Raw genomic sequence first — 24,816 nt, forward strand, 5'->3', positions numbered from 1 at the left:
GTTCAAGTTTAAAAGGATCCCACTTCCAATTCCTAACCCTCCACAGCTTCACTGTCTACTGCACTTTTCATTATCACCTGCTGCCTGTTCATAGCTTTTCTCACTTCTCCACACATACTTAGCTTCTTTTACTAAGCATCATCAAGAGAAGAAAATATACTCTTCACCTGAGCCACAGGGATATATACAATGTGCCTCCATTAACACCTTGCTTTAGTCTCTGGAGAGTGTGTATTCCCACAGCTCTTGCAGCTCTGCAGTGGAGGTGAAGAGAAGAAAGGATGAAGAAAGCACAAGAGGAATTACTCGGCCTCACAAAGTGTCGACCTCTTAGCTTAAAGGAGAGCGAGGTCCTCGAGGAATTGTGACTGATGAAGCATCTCTGTTCCCGCAAAGCCACAATAAACCAGGCTGACTAATATGCAGAGCTTTGGAGGGGCTTTGGAGACATGCTGTGGATTTATCCTGATTTATGCTGAGTGTGAAATCAACAAGCTTTTAAGCCGCGAGAAGCCTTTCCTTTCTCTCTGTGAAGAAGTGTTAGACTGACATTAGTTTTACCCTCACTGTGAGAGGCTTATCCACTTTAAATTGAAGCAGTTCCTCACAGCATCACTATTAAGGAAGGGGGGGGGGGGGGGGGTTATATGTCTATACTACTGCTTCTACCTACTACAGTGTAATGTGGTTAACAAAGCGAGTGAGAAGGAGCCCCTAGGTGAACATTTTAAGAGTAATTTACGAGTAGAGGAGATGCTAATTCCTTCAGATTTTATCGAGAGGGTTTTTATTTTCCCATTTATTTTGTGGCAGAGTTTTTCTAAATAAGTGCGCTGCTCCAGTGTGTGTTGTATTTCTATAGTCCATCTGATAAACTTAAATAATCATAATTAAAGGTCCCATGTCATGCTTTTCTGGTTATTACCCGTCCCCTTGTGTGTTATGTAGCTTTTTCTGCATGTAAACGGTCTGCAGAGTCACAAACAATCAAAGTACACCCTGTAGCGAGTAAAGCTCTAACACAGAGAAGACCTGTCTATGCTGCCCCAGAACGCCTCGTTGGAGATTTCTCTTGTTCCATTGTTTACTTCTTGGGTATAGTGAGGTGTTTCGGGTATAGTGACAACGTCCGCAGAGCCGTTACGTTTTGACCAATCCGTGGATTTCCTCACACACACACTCGGCGGGACGTTGCGAGGCTCGGGACACTGAGCTGGCTCACTGGTGTGGGGTCGGCGAGACAGCGAGACACCGCGGAACTCAGCCTGGGCACACACACGAACTCCCAGCCAGGCTGCGGGTGTGTGTGTGTTTCGGGCTAGGTTTCGCTGTGTCTCGCTGTCTCGCAGACGGCCACTGGGCTCATAGAAGGAGCTCCAACAAGCCATTTAGGACAGAGTGAATACACATACTGTACAGAGATGCTGTATGAGAAACTAATGTGAGTTTGGAAAATTGCACAATATACATTTATTTTAGTAGACCTTAACAATGGAATCATGATCAGTAGAAATGGCCATGACGTGGGACCTTTAAGGGGAAAAAGGTAAAATGGCTGGTAATAACAGCAGTCTCTTCAGCACTGGTTTGGTTTGAAAGCAGTTTTTTCTGCTGTCTGCAGAATGAAGCTTTAGGAATTTGAAAAGGGGCTGCTTTGAAATGAATATCTGGTAAATGGACTGCATTTATAAATTGTTTTTATTACAATGCTTCTCATTCACACACACCATAATTTCCAACCTTCAGGAGCTATTTTGGGTTTGGTTTAGCGCCCAATTACGCCCCGACATGTGGACAGGAAAAGCCAGGAATCTAACTTCAATTCTTGCAATACCTTCCCTACCTCCTGAGCCAGAGTCCATTTTATAATTTGAAATATAACAGCATCGCTTCAAATACTCATACTTTTGACTAGGGATTTTTACCACTTTGTCACACTTTGATTGTTGCTCTGATTAACTTTAGTCCAAAAATTGTGACAAACATTTTGTATGGGGAGGCTGTGGCGCAGTGGACTAGTGTGCTGGTGTTGGGATCAGAGCACAGGTTCAAACCCCACTGCAGTCAGCATGTCGTTGTGTCCCTGAGACACTTCACCCCAAATTGCTCCTGTGGGGATTGTCCACAGTATTGAGTCGCTTTGGATAAAAGTGTCTAACAATTAATGTATAATGTAATGTATCATGTGTAATAACTATACGTTTAAGAGTTAAAGTAGGTAAAACATATTTAAAACTTCAGTTACAGTAATGGGAAATATAAACCCATACACTTTGTATTTTTCCGGTTTTTTTACAGCTGTGAGTTTCGGCTGAATGTTTTTCCCTTGGTTTTGTTCTGCCTTCGGTTCAGCTAGACTATTATTAATGCGCCAATATTGACTTTCTAGATGAGAGAATTCGGTAAAGGTCATGTCAGAGAAATGTTATTCTAGACTTCTTCAATTTAAATTTCTCAAACTTTTTTATTTCACAGATAAAAATGACATTATAAAGCATGATGAACATCAGGGGAAAACATTAATTATCAGCAAATGATATGCAAAATTATTCATGTCAACATTATTGTTTTGACACAGGTGTGGTTTTTAAATATATCACATGATGACCGAATTTGGTTTGAGGGTCCCTGTGCATATTGGCTCACTGTCACACTTGAATAAAACAGAGCCATTGTTATTTATATGTGCTTTCATTCACTGACATGTCAAAACGTCTGTGTGTTTTGATGCTTTAGTGTCAGATTATTCAGCTTAACACAGCTTTATTTAATGTATTTAAATCACTCACCCCAATACTGTCTTCCTGCCGGTATTGTCTCCAGTTGTGTCCCGTGTCGCTGAACATCAGCAGGTAGGCCGTCAGCCAATCAGAGCTGCCGTAGCGACCCTGCGTGGAAACAGCGGTGATGTGTGTCCGTTCCCCGAGGTCCACCTGCAGCCACTGATATCTGTCCGAGCTCAGAGGAGACCAGCCTCCAGCTCCTGCAGGGTCACGTGCACAGACAGCATGCTCAGAAATATAGAAAGAGACGACTTCTGTTTCAACATCACATCATATTTGGGTATTTGCAAAGAAAATGGACGGAAGAAAAACTGATAATTGCATACATTCTTAGCACACTTTTCTGAAGAAACTCAGTTGGGAGTGCAGGGCAATTAAAAGGGAACCTTTTTTAAAACATGCTGTTTAATTTTAGAACGTAACTTTGTTTAATCTGTGTCTTAATGATTGTTCTGTGAATAATGTTAGCAGCAGATGAGCAATTTAGGATAACAGCCGTATACAATATTGAAATGTTAGTCCATGGCAGAGCTTCATATATTCTGAGTATGAGGGCAGGAGAGCATACGAAGGAGACATTACATTATTGAAGTACCGTGTGTGTGTGTGTGTGTGTGTGTGTGTGTGTGTGTGTGTGTGTGTGTGTGTGTGTGTGTGTGTGTGTGTGTGTGTGTGTGTGTGTGTGTGTGTGTGTGTGTGTGTGTGTGTGTGTGTGTGTGTGTGTCTGTGTGTGTGTCTGAGTTGGACCAAATGTTGCTGACAGTACACAAAATGGACAGATTTTACTACATGCCTGCAATTGTACTTCTACCTCTATGTGGACCTTTTTGACATAAACGCATTGCCTGAAGCTGAGGACAATTAGCATTTCCAATCACCCTTAACCTAGCCTCTTTGACAATTGGCCGTCCCTTACTCCAACCATGACTTTGGGGGTCACTCATTGTAAACCACTTCTCCAGAAATGACCCTCACAAAGATAGAAGCTAAAAGCGAACGACCACTTGGAAACACTTTTTCAAAATCCCATGACACCAATTTTGGAGAGGCTGTGTTTTTGATTCTTTCCAAACTTATATTTGAAAAAGCTCACTTCAGGATGATTTTGAAGTGCCGTCCTTTTGTCCAAACTGCCTTTGTCCAAACTCCCTTTGTAGTGACCGCCATAGATGATAGAAATATATTGTTGTCTGTAAAAAAGATCTCAAAAAGGATTTAAGTCTGGGCTTTCTGCCAGTCGAGTCACTTATCAGTGGAGTGAGAGGATGTAAAAATGTTGTGCAAGCTTTGGCCTTTGTATCTCCTCATACAACTCCCACATTTCCCTTAAGAATTACATTTGATGAATCAGACCCTAAGTTCAGAGTTTTTTACTTTCAAACAGTCAAGTCTTTTGGAGCTGAGATCTCATGATCGTTAGAGAAATCTGATTCTGTCCAGAGGCAGATATTGCAACTTTGATTCCAAAGTTACATGACTTACTCCTGCGTTGGTAGATATTACTGAATCAATGCAGTATCTGTATGCCCGGAATGAAATATGTTGAAATGCCCTCTGCACATTTTGAAGAGATGAGATATCTTCGATTCAATGTTTGGATAACAGCTGGTGCAGGAGAGGCAGAACCAAGTTATTCTGCAAAACAGTGATGACAGCTTCACCACAAGCTAAAGAAAAGACCCTTTGGCCATCAATACTGCACTCTTATTCTGACAGGACATCTCTTATTCTGACAGGACGTCTCTTATTCTGACAGGACGTCTCTTCTTCTGACAGGATGTCTCTTCTTCTGACAGGACGTCTCTTATTCTGACAGGACGTCTCTTATTCTGACAGGACGTCTCTTCTTCTGACAGGATGTCTCTTCTTCTGACAGGACGTCTCTTATTCTGACAGGACGTCTCTTATTCTGACAAGACATCTCTTATTCTGACAGGACGTCTCGTATTCTGACAGGACGTCTCGTATTCTGACAGGACGTCTCTTATTCTGACAGGACGTCTCGTATTCTGACAGGAAGTCTCTTATTCTGACAGGACGTCTCTTATTCTGACAAGACATCTCTTATTCTGACAGGACGTCTCGTATTCTGACAGGACGTCTCTTATTCTGACAGGACGTCTCTTATTCTGACAGGACGTCTCTTATTCTGACAGGACGTCTCGTATTCTCACAGGACGTCTCTTATTCTGACAGGACGTCTCTTATTCTGACAGGACGTCTCGTATTCTGACAGGACGTCTCTTATTCTGACAGGACGTCTCGTATTCTGACAGGACGTCTCTTATTCTGACAGGACGTCTCTTATTCTGACAGGACGTCTCTTATTCTGACAGGAAGTCTCTTATTGTGACAGGAAGTCTCTTATTCTGACAGGACGTCTCTTATTCTGACAGGACGTCTCTTATTCTGACAGGACGTCTCGTATTCTGACAGGACGTCTCTTATTCTGACAGGACGTCTCTTATTCTGACAGGAAGTCTCTTATTCTGACAGGACGTCTCTTATTCTGACAGGAAGTCTCTTATTGTGACAGGAAGTATCTTATTCTGACAGGACGTCTCTTATTCTGACAGGACGTCTCTTATTCTGACAGGACGTCTCTTATTCTGACAGGGCGTCTCTTATTGTGACAGGACGTCTCTTATTCTGACAGGAAGTCTCTTATTGTGACAGGAAGTATCTTATTCTGACAGGACGTCTCTTATTGTGACAGGCTGTCAGTCTGAGAACTGTGGAGCTGGATGTCCTGTGTGAAATTCATGGTATGTAATTTACAGTAAGTGCTTATAAAATCATATTTTGCATACATATGTTAATCATCAACTATTTGGATTTTCACTTTACATTGGTACAACAGAATAAGAGGTTTTACCTTCAGTGCTTTACCTGCTTAGTCTCATCTAATATAAAGTATGTCCCTAATGTCACCAAATTAGTGTTCAGTTTTGCCCGAATTATGATATTTGGTAATTTCATCATAATTAACATCCGGCAGTGCTGGAGAAAAAGCTGCAATGTGGATGAATGCGGTTTTTATTTAATTTGAAGCCACAATGGAGATTTTAATGTGATGAAACCAACTATTCTAATGGCAATAGGTTTTTATTGAAAAATATGAAAATCCTGGTGCAGTCTTGCTTTAAGTCAATTGAATGTACCTGTCCCTGGGCGATTCAACATTTAGAAGCCTCTATAAAGGAAAACAAATTAAAATACGTGTTATTTCGATTTGACCTGAGTCATGATGCAAAAACAGCCGAAAAATTGCCTAAACAAATAGATTGTAATTGGAAAATATGCATCTTGTATTCTTTAGCCATCAAAGGAGTAATATTTGAAATGTGCATTCACCCCAAAGCTCTAAAGGGTTAATCCAAAAGTTAATAGAGCACCAAGTGTTTGCAGGAAGCAGAAAAAGCTCCTCGAAGATTCCCTGCTCATTTTGCTGGTAAATTAAGTCTGAAAGAGGCGTCTCCTCCTGCAGAGGATGAGGAGCAGCAGCTGGGGGAGAACAACCACCGGGGGGATGTTCATTTATTCAATGATTTATACAGAGAACAGCTGGGAATCTGGAATTAGAGCAGTTTTCGTTAACGCGTGCGTTTGCTTTCAAAACTGCTCATTAGATGTATTGATGAGTTTAATTCAATTCAAATCGCAGGCAAGTAATCAATAAGGTATTGCAAACTGAGGTGTTATTATTAATAAGAAATCATTGACAAGGAAAAACAAGAGCTAAGAGGGGAGATTCTAGGCACTGAAAGCTCTGCGGTTGCTTGGCATCTCAGAGTAGTTTAAATTATATAATCAGTGTCTATCAGGCCCTATTATGTTCATTTTCAGGTTCATATATATTTAGTGTCTCTACCGTGACATGTCTCCAGGCTTTAATGTTCAAAGCTCTTTATTTTTATCATACTGCCTGCAGCACCTCTTTTCACCCTCTGTCTGAAACCAGAGCCCAGTCCGCTCTGATTGGTTGGCTGGTCGGAATATTCGCTTCGCTCTAATCGCTCGAGTTTCACCGCGGCTGGCAGCTGTGTTTACTCGCATCATTCAAACAAGACGCGCTGGCCTGGGAGCTAAAACTACAACAAAATGAACATATTTTACCGTGATTAAATTGTAATACACGTTTCTAAATGATGCCGAAGTAACAACATACTGATACCGGTTAGTAAAAACCATGAATTAATGCTTGACAAGTCTGCAGACAAGACGGCAGGCGAAAAATCTTTTAAAATGCTTGTTTTCCGAATGGAGATCGGGTCGACCAGGCTAAGCTAACGTTGTATATGCTCACTCCACACTCATAACAACGGCCTACAGACATAAATAAACCAGCGACTGTATTCACCATGACACAGACAGTCTGTGGTTTGTACTTGTTTAACTTCTGTACAGTTTCTGGACAGATATGAGGAGCTGTGATCTCTGTGTGCTAACTGCTAACAGCTAATGGCTGATGTTTTCTGGTTGAACAGTCGTCAGTGACGGCAGGCTGAGATCTTCACCACTGATTGGCTTCCGCGAGAACGCGTCACGTGAATTTGACGCTCGAGTTGAAAAAATTGAACTCTCGCGTTTGACGCGGTACAGTTCAATCACCTCAATCGCATGATTCGCGCCGCGTCCACCGCTTCATGCGCGCCGTCGGAGCGAATTCGCGCCTGTCCGCGTCTCTGCATTGACTTTACATGTAATCGCGCCGCCCCCAAACATCGCATTGCGTCCGGTCCGAACGCAGCATTAGAGATGTCCCGCCCCTCAGCCTTTCTTGACAATGTGTTGGAGCCAATAAAAGGAAGAGTGTTACACAGTGATGATTTAACTTTCCGTCATGTTTCATTTCTTCCGTACAGAAGAGGATTAGGGAGGATTTGAAAAAAGTCAGGATTCTGACTTTAAATTCAGAATTGTTTTTCTCCCCAAAAAAATATTTCTGAGAAAAAAAGTCAGAATTCTACAGAGCTCCCTAGGGGACATGGAGAAGGAAAAAAAATAATAAAAAAAAATAAAAAAGTTTTGCAAGATATCGCAATACTTTTGCGATATCTCGCAATACTTTTAATTTAGCTCAATGTACTTCCTGTTCAGTTTGGCTGCTACGGCAACACAGAAACCACAACAATGGAGCGGTTCATCGATTTTACTTTGAGCTTGGCCTTAAATATAAAGATATAACATCAGTGCTTGGCAATAGACACGGGTTTCACACATATACTGTATATATAAAGGGTTTCACATAGAAGACACCTCAAGAGAACACTCAGAGTGAGGGGACATGCACGTCCCTCTGAGCTGAGTTATTGACAGATTCGAGTTTCGCAGATCAATAACTCATGAAGATAACATTGTAAAAATAAAAAAACAACATGACTTTACAATCATAGCAAGGTAGACAACGAGCTACAGAGTAGTTTTTATCAGAACAGTTCGATACGCGCCGTCATCCAAGCTACACATCAAGAATTGGTCACAATCTGCAGCTGGAGGAGGGAGAGGAGTGCTTAGGGACCGTCTACAAACTGCAACGGGGTTTTGCGATATCTCGCAAAACATTTTTTTTTTTCTTTTGTTCAAATAAAAAAATGTTTATTCTTCTCCATGTCCCCTAGGGGGCTCCGTAGAATTCTGAGATTAAAGTCAGAATTCTGAGAAAAAAGTCAGAATTAACGCGGCCCTAATCCTCTTCCGTACTTCCGCATCTCTTTGCTTCTCTCTTTTTGCTTCGTGCAGATAAACTCAGTTCGGTTATGGCGCTTCTGGCACCACACCATCTGATTTTCCTTCCCTGTCTCGTTAACAAAGATTGAGCTCGAATCAGTAAACAGCCAGAACTGAAGTGAAGGAACTCAGCATGTGTGTTTGCTCACAGCTTCTCCCATCACACACACCCAGAACACGGCACCCTGCAGAGTGTGATTCCTGCAGTCTCCCAGGTGGAGGAAATCATTAATATTGTTTATTGTATTAAAGACAAAGACATCCTAACTTTTCCGTCTGATTCTCATCTCCGTTCTGTTTGTATTATCCTGCCGCAGCGTGCAAAAAACAAAAGGTATGTATCCTCAAAGCCTCTCACATAAAGTAGTTTTGCTACTTTTTGCAATCCTTCCGGTGACAAATAACCTTTGGCGAAGTGTTTGATTTACACCTGCAACACAATTACCTGAAAACTAAGCAGAAAACACCCGATATACTTTGTTTTTTAGCTTGATCTGTTATTCCAATTTATACCCCATCAGGTGTCTGTCTGTTTGTGTGTCTTTGATGTTGTGTGTCCTGCAGGGCGCTAAATTATGGGGCGAGCAGTGCTGCTGCTGCAACGCATCAGAAACAAACAGAAACACAGGGGGGGTTCCTTTCACTAGTTATTTTTTGGTGAAAACGCAAGATTGCAGTGATAATTTATTGATGTTAAACTGCTAAATGTTATATGCGTATACTCCGGAGAATAGCTGAGCGAGAGAAGGAATAAATGAAAGATCACACTGCGGTACGAGCCTGAGGGGGTGCTTGTTCCTTATTAGCAGCAACATGCAGTCCCTTGATGGTGGTTCAGATATCTTTACTTTACCTTAATAAACCTTCATTATAGTTTATTTTCTTTAAACACATTATGCCATCTGTGTTTTATGCATATCCACAACCTCATACTGCACACATGAAGTCTGCATCTGTAGTGAGGTAAAGCTGAAAAGAACATCACTAAAGTGAGTAACTGAAAGAAAGATTAAAAACATTGTGGTCTTTTTGAGGGGGCTAAATTAATTCACAACAAACGTAAAGAACAACAACCGGAGATCCAAGATTGATGAGCATGTGCTAATAGAGTGGCGAAGTCCCTCCCTTTCCGGTGGACCTCATGGGACCTTATTTCGGAAAAAGTATGTATTGAAGTCTATGGGGAGAGAAAATGTATCTCTCGATCCCGTTTCAATTGTGCCACGAATTACACATATGATGTTTGTCAATCTTGAATTTCAATCTCAAAAAAGTCACAGTTTGTCGTAAAACTGTTGAAATATAAGACTATGAAAAATACACAACTAGAAAGACTACAAATCCCAGAACCCCGGTCCCGCATGCTGGTTCTTACGGAACCGACTGACTCCCCTTGTGTGTATGTACAGCTCTCAACATGCCCAGACTTGGAGTGATTTTCACCTCTTTTAATACTTTTCGCCTCATTCTGAAAGAAAGAAGTGAAATGTGCCAACGTGACGGCCGTCTTGGTGTTTGGTGCGAGACGGGAGATCTAGTTCATTGAGCGGTTTCACACAAAAAAAAGTGTTACTTCAGTTTTACGACACATTTTAATTTTTTTGACTTGCTAAATTATCTTTTAAATTGACAAACATCATATGTGTAATTCGTGGCACAATTCAAACGGGATCGAAAGATAAACTTTCTCTCTCCATTGACTTCAATGCATACCGTTCCCGAAATAAGGTCCCATGGAGGTCCCCCGGAAAGGGAGGGACTTCACCTCTCTATAGCTAACCTGTGAGCAATCAACTGCTCACTAAGACATTGAGCAGACACAGATACTCTCACAAGACATTTAGTTAGTTAATATCCTTGTTGAGGCCCAAATATAGCACAGCAAAAACAACAAACAAAGCAACAAAGTAGTGTGGAATGCTGTTATTAGCTTGTTAGCATTGCTAGCTTCTGTTTTTATCCGTTTACAATCCTGCTCTGCTATTTCCTGTCCGTTATTGCTTTTGCTTATCACCTTCTAGATTTCGTTCTGCAGCGTAAGACGGGTGCAATCAAACAAATTGTTCAATATCGCTAAGTCGAACAGTGAGAACAGAGTGCCACCATAGACTAAAAACTGAAAATATCAGCAAAGATGATGGTAGTCACTGTCACTCACCTTCTCTCCGGTTCAGTTTAGCAAACCCCGGCCCGTGGCTGCCCGACAACTGTGAGGAGCTTCTGAAGGACGATGGCAGCAGATTGGATACGAGAGGACTGTGACACACCTCTGTGAAACAAAACAGAGGAAACAAATGGTTTATACAGAGCTCTTAGGAAACATACCACTGATCGTTGAGGTCCTTTCAGTCTGTTCACAGTAAGAACGCCTTTCATAAGTCTGAGTTTAACTTTATCCCCAATTATTAAGCCTTATATCAACCTTGTGTTAACTGCTTTTTGACTGACAGAGACATTCATTAGACAAACTGGCCTCTGAGGTGGCTTACCATATATACTCTGATGGATATAGATTTTGTAAAAAACAACACATTTACCCTGTTTCACCGACTCAAAGACACAAAAAGATTCAGTTTTTCTATGAATATTTCTATATATATACATTAATGAGCATTTATATGCAGGAGCCTTCATCTGTTAATGGATGTTTCCTCTATCGCTGAGAGGAGAATATCTCTAAGAGCAGAGATGTATCTCTTGGGGAGATTATATTAATGAAGGATCTTGAGCTGTCTTTACTTTGTTTAGTCAAGATTTAATCAGACTTGGCTTCGCTGCTTTGATATTGGATTCCTGCCCGTTGAGGAAACTTAGAGATGGTTTGACTTTGGTCTCTCTTTCATGGGGCTTTGATCTTATCCGGCTTTTGTTTATCGTCGTGAGTTGTCTGCACATTGCAAGAACAATCTGTCACAATAAGCCTGAGGTATATGTTCCATCATTGTGTATTGCAAACCTGACATGAACTATGACATGTCTCCATGCTTTCAGGTTCGAAAAAGCTCTTTATTTTTCTCATACTGCCTGTGCTGCAAGGCCGGATTAGTACCTCCAGGGGCCCCTGGGAACTGAGCGTTCATGGCCCCCCCCCCCCAACCAGTGGCGGACTGGGGGGAAAAAGTGGCCCGGGGTTTAATTGACTGACAGGCCCACTTAATGCGCGGCATATTGTATTTTTTTTCAAATCCGAGCGGCCCTCCGGCCCACGCACAGCACCGGCCCACCGGGAAAACTCCCGGTATTCCCGATGACCAGTCCACAAAATGTGACATGAGTGAGGGAGGGGCTGTGATTCGGCTATACACCGCCGCCGCGTAGTGATAAAGTTGAGCGCATACATAGGGAGATCTACAGTACAGAGACGGTTTAGAAAATATATTAATTTGACCCTATAGAAAAGCTGTGTTATTTATGGTGAAGAGTGAGTGTCATTTAAAACAATGTATTATGAGTGAGGTTGTGCCTGAAAAAAAAAAAAAAGGTTGCCCATATGGTTAATACGGCCTTGCTGTGCTGCAGCACCTCTTTTCACCCTCTGTCTGAAACCAGAGCCCAGTCTGCTCTGATTGGTTAGCTGGTCGGCTCTGTTGTGATTGGTCAACCGCTTAGAGATGTCCCGCCCCTTAGACTATAACGTACAATGTGCGAAAGATTCCCTCTGGAGGAAGCTTTGGGATTTTAGCCTTTGCAGACCATTTACATGCACAACAACCTATATAACACACTACAGGTGTCAGGATTTGTGGAAAAAGGTAGGACCCAAATGCAGAATACAAAAAAGGCAAAAAAGTCAAGGAACAAAAGGCGAGCTTTATTTAAAAAAAGCTGATAACTGAAAAAACATGAAATAAACAGGAAGCACGAGGTAAACAAAAACTGACCGTGACCAACATGGAGGGAGACAGGAAAGACAATGAACCGACATGAAACACAAGGGAAGAGAAGACTAAATACAAAGAAGGGTAATCACAGGACAAGACACAGCTGGGCAGGGGAGGCAGAAACACAACAGGTGAACACAATCAGACAATCAGACACAGGAGGGAAAACACAGGAAGGAAGACAAGACACAGGGAGAACAGAATTGCAAAATAAAACCCATGACAAGACTGACAAAACTAAGATCGTGACAACAGGAAAGGGAATAACAACCAAAACGCATAATAAGGCCTCTTTAATTAATACTAAAAGTATAGCAGTAGCAATAATGTCACAAGAATAGAAAACATATTTTCTATCTATCGCTGTACCAATGATACATTCTTATAGACCCAGAAATAATGTAAAAGCTTGAGGGGCAAATTGCACTTCTGGAAAGTGGCTAGTGACTCAAAGGAGACGACTACCAAAGTAGAGGAATTATGAGATGTCTTGTGGTGGATACAAAATGCTGCTGACTTCCAAAATATGAAACTAATTTCTTCTTCTGACTCGACTAAAACCAGGGAAGCACAAAATCGTCTGACACATCATCAGCAAGTGGAGATAAATCTTGAGCACAAACCTCTTCTCGAAACACTGCGCAGTAGGGAATCCTGTGAAAAGTTCAAATACTAGATATTACTCTCTCTTGTAGACATGATTTACTCCAAATAGCTTTAAGGAGAGCTGGCCTGGACAAACTCAATTCATTTAGTGGTTTAAGTAGGGCAGTCATCTTTAACATAGACACTTAGTATGTATCCTTTTTATCCAGAATCTTTAGAAAGAAGTAAGCAGAAACCTCTGGACACGCTTCAAATGTTGTATTACCCTCATATTAGAGGTGACTGCAGTATATAGAGACTGGATTGAAATGCTATTATTGATCGGCCTCACAGTATAAAATAAAGAGACTCTTCACACTGAGCCTCTGAAGAAATATATAAGCGTAATAACGTGGTGAATATTCCACTGAAAGCCATCAATCTGCACCTCAATCAGCAGTCAAGTCACACACTGAAACACTTAAAATGTCAAACCGATCACCACAGTATCGATCAGAGTCTAACAAAGTGGTGCACTCTTCATTTGACAGTCCTATACATTTGGAAACAATGTGAAATGTCTTTTCTTAGAGCGGTAATGTCTTCCTGCTGTTTCAGTGCAAATCAACCGTTTTATTAAAATACGGGGCTCTCACCAGCTCACTGAACATAAAACATCTGCACTCAGAGCACAAAACAACCCCCCATGTAAGGATCTCTTCTTCATTTTGGTTTGTTTCCGAACCTAGGTGTGCGTTCATCTCATCAAACAGTTAACCTACTAGAAAATGAAAAATCAATGTGTAAATCCGCTTTTTCCTCTAGCTAGCTTTAGCAGTAGCATTAGCTCCGAACTCTTTAGCTCTGCTTTGGAAAAACTAAGCTTAATACAGCTCTAATAATATCACTATTGGTAAGATAAGATAGCTAAGCATTGCAGAGAAATTAGTAGAATGTTAATAGATTGTTATGTTTGGTTACACAGGCACATCAACTGCCAGCTTAGCTTAAGGTGACCAGATTTTCAAAATTAAAACCGGGGACATTTTGAGTTTTGCGGTCAATATATCATTAACATATCCAATTTTCTTCACTGTTAAAGAAAAAAGGGGGACAATTCTGGTTTAATGTAATTTGAACTGTTGGATACAAACAGAAGGACGATAGCTCATATATGAGACTTCAAAGGTCTTTTATTTTGAAAATGTACATCAGATTGTCCAGATTCTTTCTGAGTGACTAGATGGGGTGTCCTGCTATCACCCTTGAGTGAAATAAGTCTTTGATAATTTGACAGTTTTTTATTTATTCTTGTATAAAAACAGAAGGACGATCGCCCATATATGAAATTTCAAAAGTATTTTATTTTGAAATTCTTCATCAGATTGTCCTGATTTTCTCTGATTGATTAGATGGGGTCTCCTGCTATCACCCTGAAGTGAAATAAGTATTTGAATGACTTCGAATGACTCTTTGATTATGGACGGTTTCCATTAAATAAATAATAATCAAAACATAGATGGACAATAGATCTAATTTGAGATTTTAAACAGCATACATTTTAAATTGTGCTTCAGAAAGTAATGTTATTTTAGGAGTGTTGTGAAATGGTGTCAACATCAATTGAAATTAGTCACCTAGTGGAAATGTCAAATATGTCTTCATAACTGTATACTTACATTTTGCATTCACTCAGTTATAATGTGGTAGTTATACGTAGTTTGTTTTAAATTATTATTGATCACATTATACAGTATATATTTCTTAATTTAAGCTCCAGTATATATGAATATGTTTGGTGTGTCTTTTAGGTATATTTGTTATTGACCGAGTAAACTCTTTTATTTTGAATGCAGTTTTTACAGGCCTCTATCTATTCGTGCACTGCAATTCAATGTGCGGGCTGGCTTGACTGTGTTCTCCGAAGTGGGGGCTGGTTTGACCCGTTTGACCACAGTCTGTTTACCCAGTGTTTCCTGACATGAAACATTTTATTTCACCTTGCTATATGTTTTTAACGTATATTAAAAAACGGGGACATTTCCGGGGACAGTTTGAACCGGGGACAGGCCAATACAAACGGGGACTGTCCCCGGAAAACGGGGACGTCTGGTCACCCTAGCTTAGCTTAGCCTAGCTTGTTTAGCTCTACTTGACTTCCATGTTTATCTAGCTCTAGTTTAAACACAGAACAGACTTGAACAGAAATTATTCAGTTGTTCGTGAAACCGACTCCACTTTTGGTGAAGTTATTCTCTGACTTACGGTGTTTTCAGACACACCGAAAAGTTTTTTGTACTTTTGACACAGACATGGACACAGAGGACTGGATATAAGGCCTGCGGAAAGAGTTTTAGCTCCACAGCCAAGCTTGACTTAAACAGAGGTATTGTGAATCATCAGTTTTCCTCACTCTGTCAGCTCTCACAATGAAAGCTCTGTGAGTTTGAGAGCACTATAAAGCTCTCAGGACTCTCAGCACACCCATGACACATGTCTAATCATTATTTATCGCTTCACCAGTGTCCTTTCATCCATCCCTCTCTACATCCATAGCATCCACTTTGCCATGTTCCTGAAATATCAACCACAGATGGGGTTGAATCAAGCTGAGAGCATATTCTTCCACTTCATCAATATATATACAGTACACAGGGTCCTGGTCATTCACAGTTCAGTGCATCTCACTGTGCATCATACAGTATTCATGCATCTCCGAGCACAGTAATCACACCAAGGCCTGCTTTTGGCCTCAAACATGAACCATAATCCTCAAAATAAAATGGTCTTTTTTGCCGACCTGCACAACCTCAATCCATAGTTTGACCAAGCTGAGTCAAGGCCGCTGCTTCCAATTAAATATGTGCATTTCTTTTAATAATGTGAATAATATACTTTTTCTGTTTTGGAATCTGAAACTGTAATGAAATGCATGCTTTTTTTTCTGCACTCATTTAATTTGAGATGCTATATAAGGGTAAAAGGAGAGAACCGAGAGCAGCATAAATGGTACCTCACGATTTACATGTCAGGGATTTAGACGTCATTTTTTTTATACAAAGTGACATTCTGAGTGCATGAAAGACCCTTTTAGTAAAGCACTCAGTTTTGGTCAGCACTATTGCTCAGAAAAAAATTATGTATTTCAGTCATAATAATAATAATAATCATTAAACATCTTAAAAATAATTAGGATCTCTAATTTAACCCAGGAAATGAAATGTTTTCTCTCACTCCTAAAAAAACATTATCAATCCCAGGCAAATATGTACGTGTTCTGTTCAATTAAATGTATTCCTTTTTAACTACTATAGGGGCAGCAGAGGGACTTGAGTATGTGGGTTCGAGTACTAATCTTTAATTAAGAATTGAGGAGCAGGATTTGAAAGTTTTCTGCAGCAATCTCACTAACTTTTTTGAAATGTCCGTAAGCTATTTTGACTTGAGTTTGAATTGTGGCGCTGCACTTCATCAGACCGGTCTGGTGTTTTCCGCTCTGACCTGTCTGGCTGCCTCCCTGCACACCTCGCTGGCTCGAGCAAAGATCCTGTCTGTCAAACTGATTCTGAGCTGTGGGAATCAGCACATCCTCTGCCTGCAGGCGGCAACAAAAATGCTTCCAGCTTCATGAGAGTCATAAAGCAGAGATCTGGTACACCGATGTGACTCTTGCCTTCTGAAGCTTATCCATCCAGAAAATGTCAGTCAATATGTATGCAAAATATATATACAGTAGTATATAGTATCATGTATGCAACAGTATGTATTGCAATACGATAATAATTTATTGTCAGATCAAGTCTGAAACTTTATTTGCATCACAGCAGCTCCATTTGCAACATCAAACAAGGACAAAAGTGAAGACATGACACAAGGAAAACAAACATTTAACATAACACCACGATACAAGGGTAGTGTATTCAATTGCATCGACTACATTTGGGTGCTGCTTGCTTTCAAAACAGATTGCATTACATGTCATTTGTTAGACGCTTTTATCCAAAGCAACTTACATACTGTACATTCAGTACTGTGGACAATCCCCCCCAGGAGCAATTTGGGGTGAAGTGTCTTGCCCAGGGACACAACGACATGCTGACTGCATTGGGACTCGAACATGCTATCCCTTGAGTCAAAGTCCAGCACACTAACCACTGAGCCACAGCCTCACTACAAATAAAAGGTAAACTGACAAATATGCATTATCCAACAAAACTACATTGACAAAATCAAACTATTTAAAAATATATATATATTAATAATCTGACGTGCAAATCTGAAAACTTTCCCTTGTACCAATCACATAAAGAAATCCATGTAAAGTTAGATAACTTAAGTTCATAACATGCAGAAAAACAAACAAACTCAAGTTCCTAATGATGTTCCTTTCATTTTTTTCGACACAGATTAAGTCCACTGGGTGTCTGCTCTGAACAGAAACTGTTTGTTGTCCGCTCCCCTGCTGGGAGGGCCTGACCCTCTGCATATATTGTTGAATCTGAAGGTTGAGAAAGTGTCCATGCAGGAAATTGTCAGACACAGCAGTTGTCTTTCCTGTTGGGGCTGCTCTTGTGTTCACTGATGCATGTCCTAAGTGTGCTCACTGGCTCACCAACAACTAATTTTGGACAAGGCCATGGAAAACATAAATATCACCTTGGGAAGCACAAGACAAGTCTGTTTCAAAGTCCTTATTAGTTTATGGATTCACTAAGTTTGTGGCAGAATGTCAAGAGTGCTCCCATCATCACAACGAAACCTCTCCTCTATTGGAGCAGCGCTACAATTTAAAGAGGCCCTATTGTGCTTTTTGGGGTTTTCCCTTTCCTGTAGTGTGTTATACTGTATACATTACATTACATTACATGTCACTGCTCAATACTGTGGGCAACCCCCACAGGAGCAATTTGGGGTGAAGTGTCTCAGGGACACAACGACATGCTGACTGCAGTGGGGTTTGAACCTGTGCTCCCCTGATCCGAACGCCAGCGCACTAAACCACTGCGCCACACGCCTGAAACGCCTCGATTGGACTCCTTTGTTTACTTCCTGAAGATAGTGACATCACTATGTAACACAATACAATACAATACAAAGGGGCTTTATTGGCATGACCACATTTTGAACATAGTATTGCCAAAGCATTCCGCACAAGGCCTTATAACAAAACAAAGACAAAAAGAAATATAAATGTGAATAATACATGTGGCACAACAGCATAACACAAAACATACTACACTCCTTCTATTGGCTAGCGCTCCAACACATTGTACGTGATAGGCTAAGGGGCGGGACATCTCTAAGCGGTTGACCAATCACAACAGAGCCGGCCAGCTAACCAATCAGAGCAGACTGGGCTCTGGTTTCAGACAGAGGGTGAAAAGAGGTGCTGCAGCACAGGCAGTATGAGAACAATAAAGAGCTTTTTGAACATTAAAGCATGGAGACATGTCCCAGTAGAGGAACAAAATACTATTATGAGCTTTTTGCAAGCACAACAATCAAAACATTTACTAAAGATTATACCTAAATCCACTTTCATGCAGAAAATGCCACACAAAGGGACAAAATATAATCATAATATTCATGATAAAACAAGATAAACTAGACACCATATACCTGTCCACTTGGCGCCCTTTGCCCAGATCAAAGACTTACTCAAATCCAACGTTTATGTGTGTTGCAACTATCAAAGTGACAAAACCACAGACAGACAGAAATACTCAAAGTCTCCCATGATGACACACACGCACATTCAAGGAGTAAAATGTCCTTTTAAGATATGGAGATACCAAGATATCACAAGATAACACCATGATTAAAATCTTGGAAAACGAAAGAGCTCAACTCTTCAGCAAATCCTTTTTTACTCTGAGTTGGGCAGGTTTAACTTTCATCCCATCTACAAAGACAGAAAACTGAAACCCCCACAGGTGCAGAGTTACAGAAGGTTACAGAATCTGGCTCATGAATGGAAAATTAGACTGTAATTGCTGAAGTGGCTTGTAAAACACTAATGAAGCTCAGCGCAAGTTCAACCAGGAAGACCTTCCTTACTCTTCATTCACTATTTCCATGTAATTACTCTCTCTCCTCTCAATAAGTGATCGGGGGCGTCACTCCCCAGCTTAACCAATCACTTCGCTCTATTCTCACAAGCCTATCATAGCGCTCCGCTAAACCTTTTAAATCTGCTGTCCCCCCTCTGACAGCTGTCATTTCAGGTGACTCGACGCAACCCTCATCCCTCCTTTTCACCTCCTGTCCCCCTTCAGACCAAACCCAACTATCTATTCACCACCACCAGGGTCTAGCTAAGCCCCTCCCCTTCAGACCGACCCCAACTATCCATTCACCACCACCAGGGTCTAGCTAAGCCACTCCCCTTCAGACCGAACCCAACCATCCATTCACCACCACCAGTGTCTAGACCCCGGGGGGTTTCATCCGATCGGTTCTCCCCTCCCGAATGATAATCCTGCACAACGGGGCCTAATCGCCAAAACTCCATTACATTCATTTGTGTATTCCCGGCAATAAATATGTATTCTTACATCAAAACCGTCTCTCCTGATTGAACTGACTTTATCCCTTGAACGACGCATTTGAAGTAGAGTGATGCATGAATAAAGGGGACAAATCACCACAAAATCCTAAATGCACTAGAGGAAGAGCTTACTGTAATGTTTTTCCATATTCCTAATTTAAAAAAGAAGTTAGACTCATTTGAATATTGAATCAAACAGCATACATCTTCAAAATAGCTGGCAGCTACTACTTAATGACATGAACAAGAACATGACTCTTTACTGTCACAAAAAATGGCTCTCATTGCATAAATATTTTAATTTTCGTCATTTGAGCAAAAACGTCCTCAGGCTTTTCAATTTAACCAAATCAGAGAAGATACAACTATATTCACCATAAAGAAACCTGAGAGACAAGAAACCAGAGGCAAAAACATTTCTAACACACTGCAAAATAACTTTTATACAGAAAGGACTTCACTTCTTTACCCATAATATTGAGGCCAGTCAGACTTTGTACATTCAGAGTTTGTACAATGCTCACCATTTGCACCCATTTAGCCTTCAACACTGCAGTAGCCTAGATTAAAAATCAAAGACAGTGTGTGTGTGTGTGTGTGTGTGTGTGTGTGTGTGTGTGTGTGTGTGTGTGTGTGTGTGTGTGTGTGTGTGTGTGTGTGTGTGTGTGTGTGTGTGTGTGTGTGTGGTGCAAGTCAGTGACACATATAGCTTCTTCATCTCACTGCCATCACTACTGCTGCAGTCATACTTCATTATGTATTTGTGTTACGCCCTCTGCCCCCGAAGAAACGTTAAAACATAATCACCTGTTGAATACTTGAGCTCTGATGATCTCCTTCTAATGTTTCGTCTTATTGATTCCTGAAGCCGTATTTCACAGGTGGAACAGTGTGTGTAAGCTACTGATCAGCAGCTCTTGACAGGAGTTGGCAGGCGTTCGGTTTCACAAACACATTTCAGAAAAGGGGTGCTGAAACAATGGTCTCCTAACAGCGGCGCCGGATTCATTTCAGAAGTGGGGGGGCCAAAAAGTGCGTGTGTATGTGACATACTTGCCGACCCTCCCGATTTTCGCGGGACCGAGACTCCCGTTTTCCTCCCGGGGTCATATTTATCCCGCATTTCTCCCGATTTCTGACTAAATCTGATTTGTTTCATTCTAACATAACGCACCAAATGTTACTGTTTCCACTCGGACTTCAATACAGCTACACCATTGTTTGGTTTCCATGGTAACGTCTCTCTTTAGTAGTGCGAGCAAATTAACGTCTGAGAGGGTCTTCAGGAGGAAGATAGTCAGAGAAAACAGAACAAGAATATACAACTCGACCCTCTGCTCACTCCTTTCCTGTAAATTAAACAGGTCCAATCCACACACATGAAAGCGCAGTTGCTCATTCCATCTCTTCTTTTTTCCTGCTACGCTCTTGTTTGACAAGCTGACATGGTGTTTGACTGAAGAAAGCTCTGTGAAAAGTTCCAGTTATTATCTCGGTATTTACAAAGCTGTCATCTCCACATTTGGAGAAAGTTACAAGCCGTTTGACAGCAGCAAATCTGCATATTTCACAGAAGGCTTGTTTAGTGGTTTTGCAAATAATTAATCACTCTCTGTTTTTGTAGCCTACTATTCTGCATTGAAGTACCTTTCTCTTTGCCCAAATAAGTTTTTATTTGCCCGTCACAATGTCCCGACAACAAACCTCCACGCAGTCGGAACCAGCCTGTTTCGGTTCAACGATGACGGCGGCGGCGGTTTTGACAGCCTCTGCGGCCGCAGAGCGGCTGCTTTTGGGTTCATCTGGCTGCGCTGGTTCTATGGTTGAAGGACGAGGCTCCGGAGTTGTGGATGTCAGGGATGTGACATTCAAGTTGTTGAATTTCAGTTTAGTTTGACACTCGCATTTTGTTTTCTTATGCGCCGGTTCTTCTGACATGTTTGCAAGTCTAGGTTAACGGCTGACACAAACAGAACCCCGTGACAAATAACGTAAACAACGTAACAAATCTTGTCAAAACATCTAAGCTTTTGTATTGGTTGTAATTTACATGGATACATTTGAATGGTGTGACAATGTCCTATTTGATTGGATTACAATGTACATATTCTTCCTGTTATGTCTGCCTGCTTTATTATTACCTAATGCAAAGTGACCTGCTGCTCCATCGAAATCAGTCGCATTGACCCGAAGACACATTTTGAGTATAGACTGCTGGAAAGAGGAGATTCCTAGCTTTCTAATGATACCAGGATTGTTTTTGTACTGCAAATATTAAGCAAAATATGTCACATTATATAATGACTGTCACCGAGTCATCATTTTGAGAAAAAGGCCTTCAAAGTTTCCTCCTCTCTGGAATCCATTGATCTGATTGATTAGCGGAGCAAATGATCAAAGTAGTAACGGAGGGAAGATATTTTCGTGTGTGTGTTTGTGTATTTTTGCGTTTGTTTCCCGGGGGAAACCCTCCAACACCGGCTGTTATTGGTGACGTTAAGTTATTCCGTTCTCCGTTTGTAATTATGCCGTCACAAGCTTCAAAGTTGTATTTGTCATCTGAATTTGCTGGAACAAGTTCTGAAAACCAAGACTTTGTTTATTTGAAATCAGATGAAAACAAACTGTAACGGACCCTGCCGTGTCATCTATGATTAGGCCTACTATGCATTACATCCATAATTTCAGCGGAGGGAGGGGGAGCGGCGCTGTGGAAGAGCAGAGTGGCGAGTGAGAGCTGTCATCTTCCCTTTACAAGCTTCAAAAATGCCTGTAGCTGATGAGATTGCATCAGCTACAGGCATGAGATAACAATAAAAAATTACAAAATGGGGGGGGTGTGTCTACACCAGGTCCAGTTGTGATAGACACGGTTCGCCACTGCTATACAGTATATGACTGTCGCTTAAAGTGGACCTATCATGCTATATTTGAATAATATAGTTTAGGACCATACCTATATATATTTATACTTTTTATTTTTCTAAATACCAACAGATCATGCATTTTAGCCATTCCTCATTTCGCTCAATTTAACACTGTCTTTGCATGGGCTGATTCTGTGAGAACAGCACCATCTACAGGCCTGGCATATGTACTACAGCGTCTCCAGCGCTTTCGAACGGAAATGTCCGTGGCTGTCTCCTCCTGATTGGTGGAGTTGGCCCAATAGCCGTAGCGCCACTTCTGTGACGTCATAGAAGTGTCCAAATCTGGATCAGTCTGTATCAGATCCGTTGCAGCCCCTTTTTAAGAGATTCGGGTATGGAGGAAAATAGAGAGGGTTGTGTTTTCTGACACTTGGTGAGTTCCCTGGAACACCGGGGACACACACATATTCATGTATAAAAGACGTACAAAAGTGCATTTCGCATGATAGGTCACCTTTAATCTTTCTTTGTCAGTCCGATGCCTTTGCTCCCGTCTGGTTCCTGATTCCCCGTGTTCCTTTCAATGTTCCTACTCGTGTTCCTCATGCCATTCCTGCTCTGTGCATGTTCAGTTTATTCTTTGTTGGATTCCACATTGCCTGGTCCCCCTGTTTTGTGATAGCCTGCTTTTGCGATGAATAAAAGCTCACTTGTGTAATATATATACCTGCCGTCCTCTTTTTACTACTTTCGTGTCCAACATCCTGCCCAAACCCTGATACCTAGCTGCATGGTGGCTGTTCTGAATAACTAACACTTGCCTAAGGTAGCATAAAACTGAAGTAAGGAGGAAGATTTTTTTCAGCAACTCTGGAGAAACTGCAGGTGTTCACTCCCCTTTCTGCGCTGCATCTTCCATCTCATTAACTTGCTCATTAAACGTTATCTCTGTGGCATCTTAAAGTTTGCCTTCGACTCAGCTGCGTCCTGCGGTGTTCAAAGTCAGCCGCCGCTGCCGCCTCTGATACCAATAACACTTCTGCTACGCAAATTAATTAAGACACAGCATCTGATCTAATTATCTCTCATGGCAGCGAGGAGTGTAGGAGGGATCCGATCGTGGATAACACTCTGAAGGAATACGGAGACAGCTCCAGTAGATCTTCGGTTAAATTATGTCAAGGGCTATTTTACAGTAAAGATATACAAGGCAATATATGAAAAGTGATTTTTAAGGGTTAAGCCCAGGGTTAGAAATTAAAATGATTCATTGATGTTTCTGGTTGCTCTTTCAATTCCAGGCAGAAACACAAGCGTACAGCAAGCAAACTCTTACTCTTATGTTCACAAGCAAGGTAACGACATACAAATGTGTGAGGACTGAGGAAGAATGTCAGCTGTATTTGTGCACACTTGTGTTACGTTTAATTCATCCTCATCTATATTTTGTTTTTCGTTATGTTTTATTCCTTATTATTGCCACCATGTTCGTCTGGTTCTTTGTCACATCACAATATAATCTTCTTTATCATCATCTTGTTTTATCATCCTCATCATCAATATCTTCTCCATGACTCTAATCTTTCTTCATTCACTTCTTTTCATTTATCTTGATCCACTTTATCATCATAATCGTCTTCATCATCTCCATGGTCTCCTTTATCTTCGTCCCCGTCATTATACCCTTGATCAGTGTCTACTCTGTTCTCCCTCTCCAGTTACAGCCACAAGGCAACATAAAATCCTCCAACTTGTAATTTAAACACCAAACCTGAGCTTCTGATTACAAATAAAAACACATTTTATTTATAATAAAATTAACTATAACGGAGGATCTGCCAAAAAAAGATAGAGGAATCTTGGACCAGCCCTACCTAGACCTCCCCCCCAGACTAAAAGGTGAATGTATGAAATGGGGAGAAGCCTGCGAGCTAGTTCAGGCAGTCAACTCGAGCATCACTGAGGCCGACAGGATGAGGCTCCTGAGAGTCGTAGAAGTGGCACAGAGGATCATCGGCTGCCCTCTCCCCTCCCTGATGGACATTTACACCTCCCGCTGCCTCAGAAGAGCCAAAAACGTTGTTAAGGACACTCCGGCTTTCACCTGTTCAACCTGCTGCCCTCCGGTGTATCAAATCCAAAACAAACAGACTCAAAGACAGTTTTTTCCCAAGAGCCATCATTGCTCTTAACACCTGAAAGTCATACCTCTTAATCATCATAAATGTGACTCTGTACGTATATACATATATATCATTACTATTATTATTATAAATACATACCTATTATTATTTATTACAGATTTTATTTTTATACTTTCCTTATTCCTTAATTCCTTATTCCTAAGTATGTATGCTGCCTGTATTTGTTGTCTTATGTTGTGATGTTTTTTTGTTTTGATGGCACCCTTGAAAGGGAGA

General features: G+C 41.1%; 1 protein-coding gene across 1 annotated transcript in view; it reads right to left on the reverse strand.

Annotated features, from left to right (window-relative positions):
* The window catches only part of LOC307045129 (contactin-associated protein-like 4), a 75,651-nt gene that overhangs the window by 44,631 nt on the left and 6,204 nt on the right, over positions 1 to 24,816 (reverse strand). The window contains exons 2-3 of the mRNA XM_079690664.1: positions 10,672 to 10,782; positions 2,790 to 2,983 (exon numbers count right to left, since the gene is read on the reverse strand). Coding sequence (XP_079546790.1) covers positions 2,790 to 2,983; positions 10,672 to 10,782 — 305 coding nt within the window. The remainder of the gene's footprint in view (positions 1 to 2,789; positions 2,984 to 10,671; positions 10,783 to 24,816) is intronic.

The sequence above is a fragment of the Notothenia rossii genome, assembly GCF_949606895.1.
Source record: "Notothenia rossii genome assembly, chromosome: 6".
NCBI classification, from domain to species: Eukaryota; Metazoa; Chordata; class Actinopteri; order Perciformes; family Nototheniidae; genus Notothenia; species Notothenia rossii.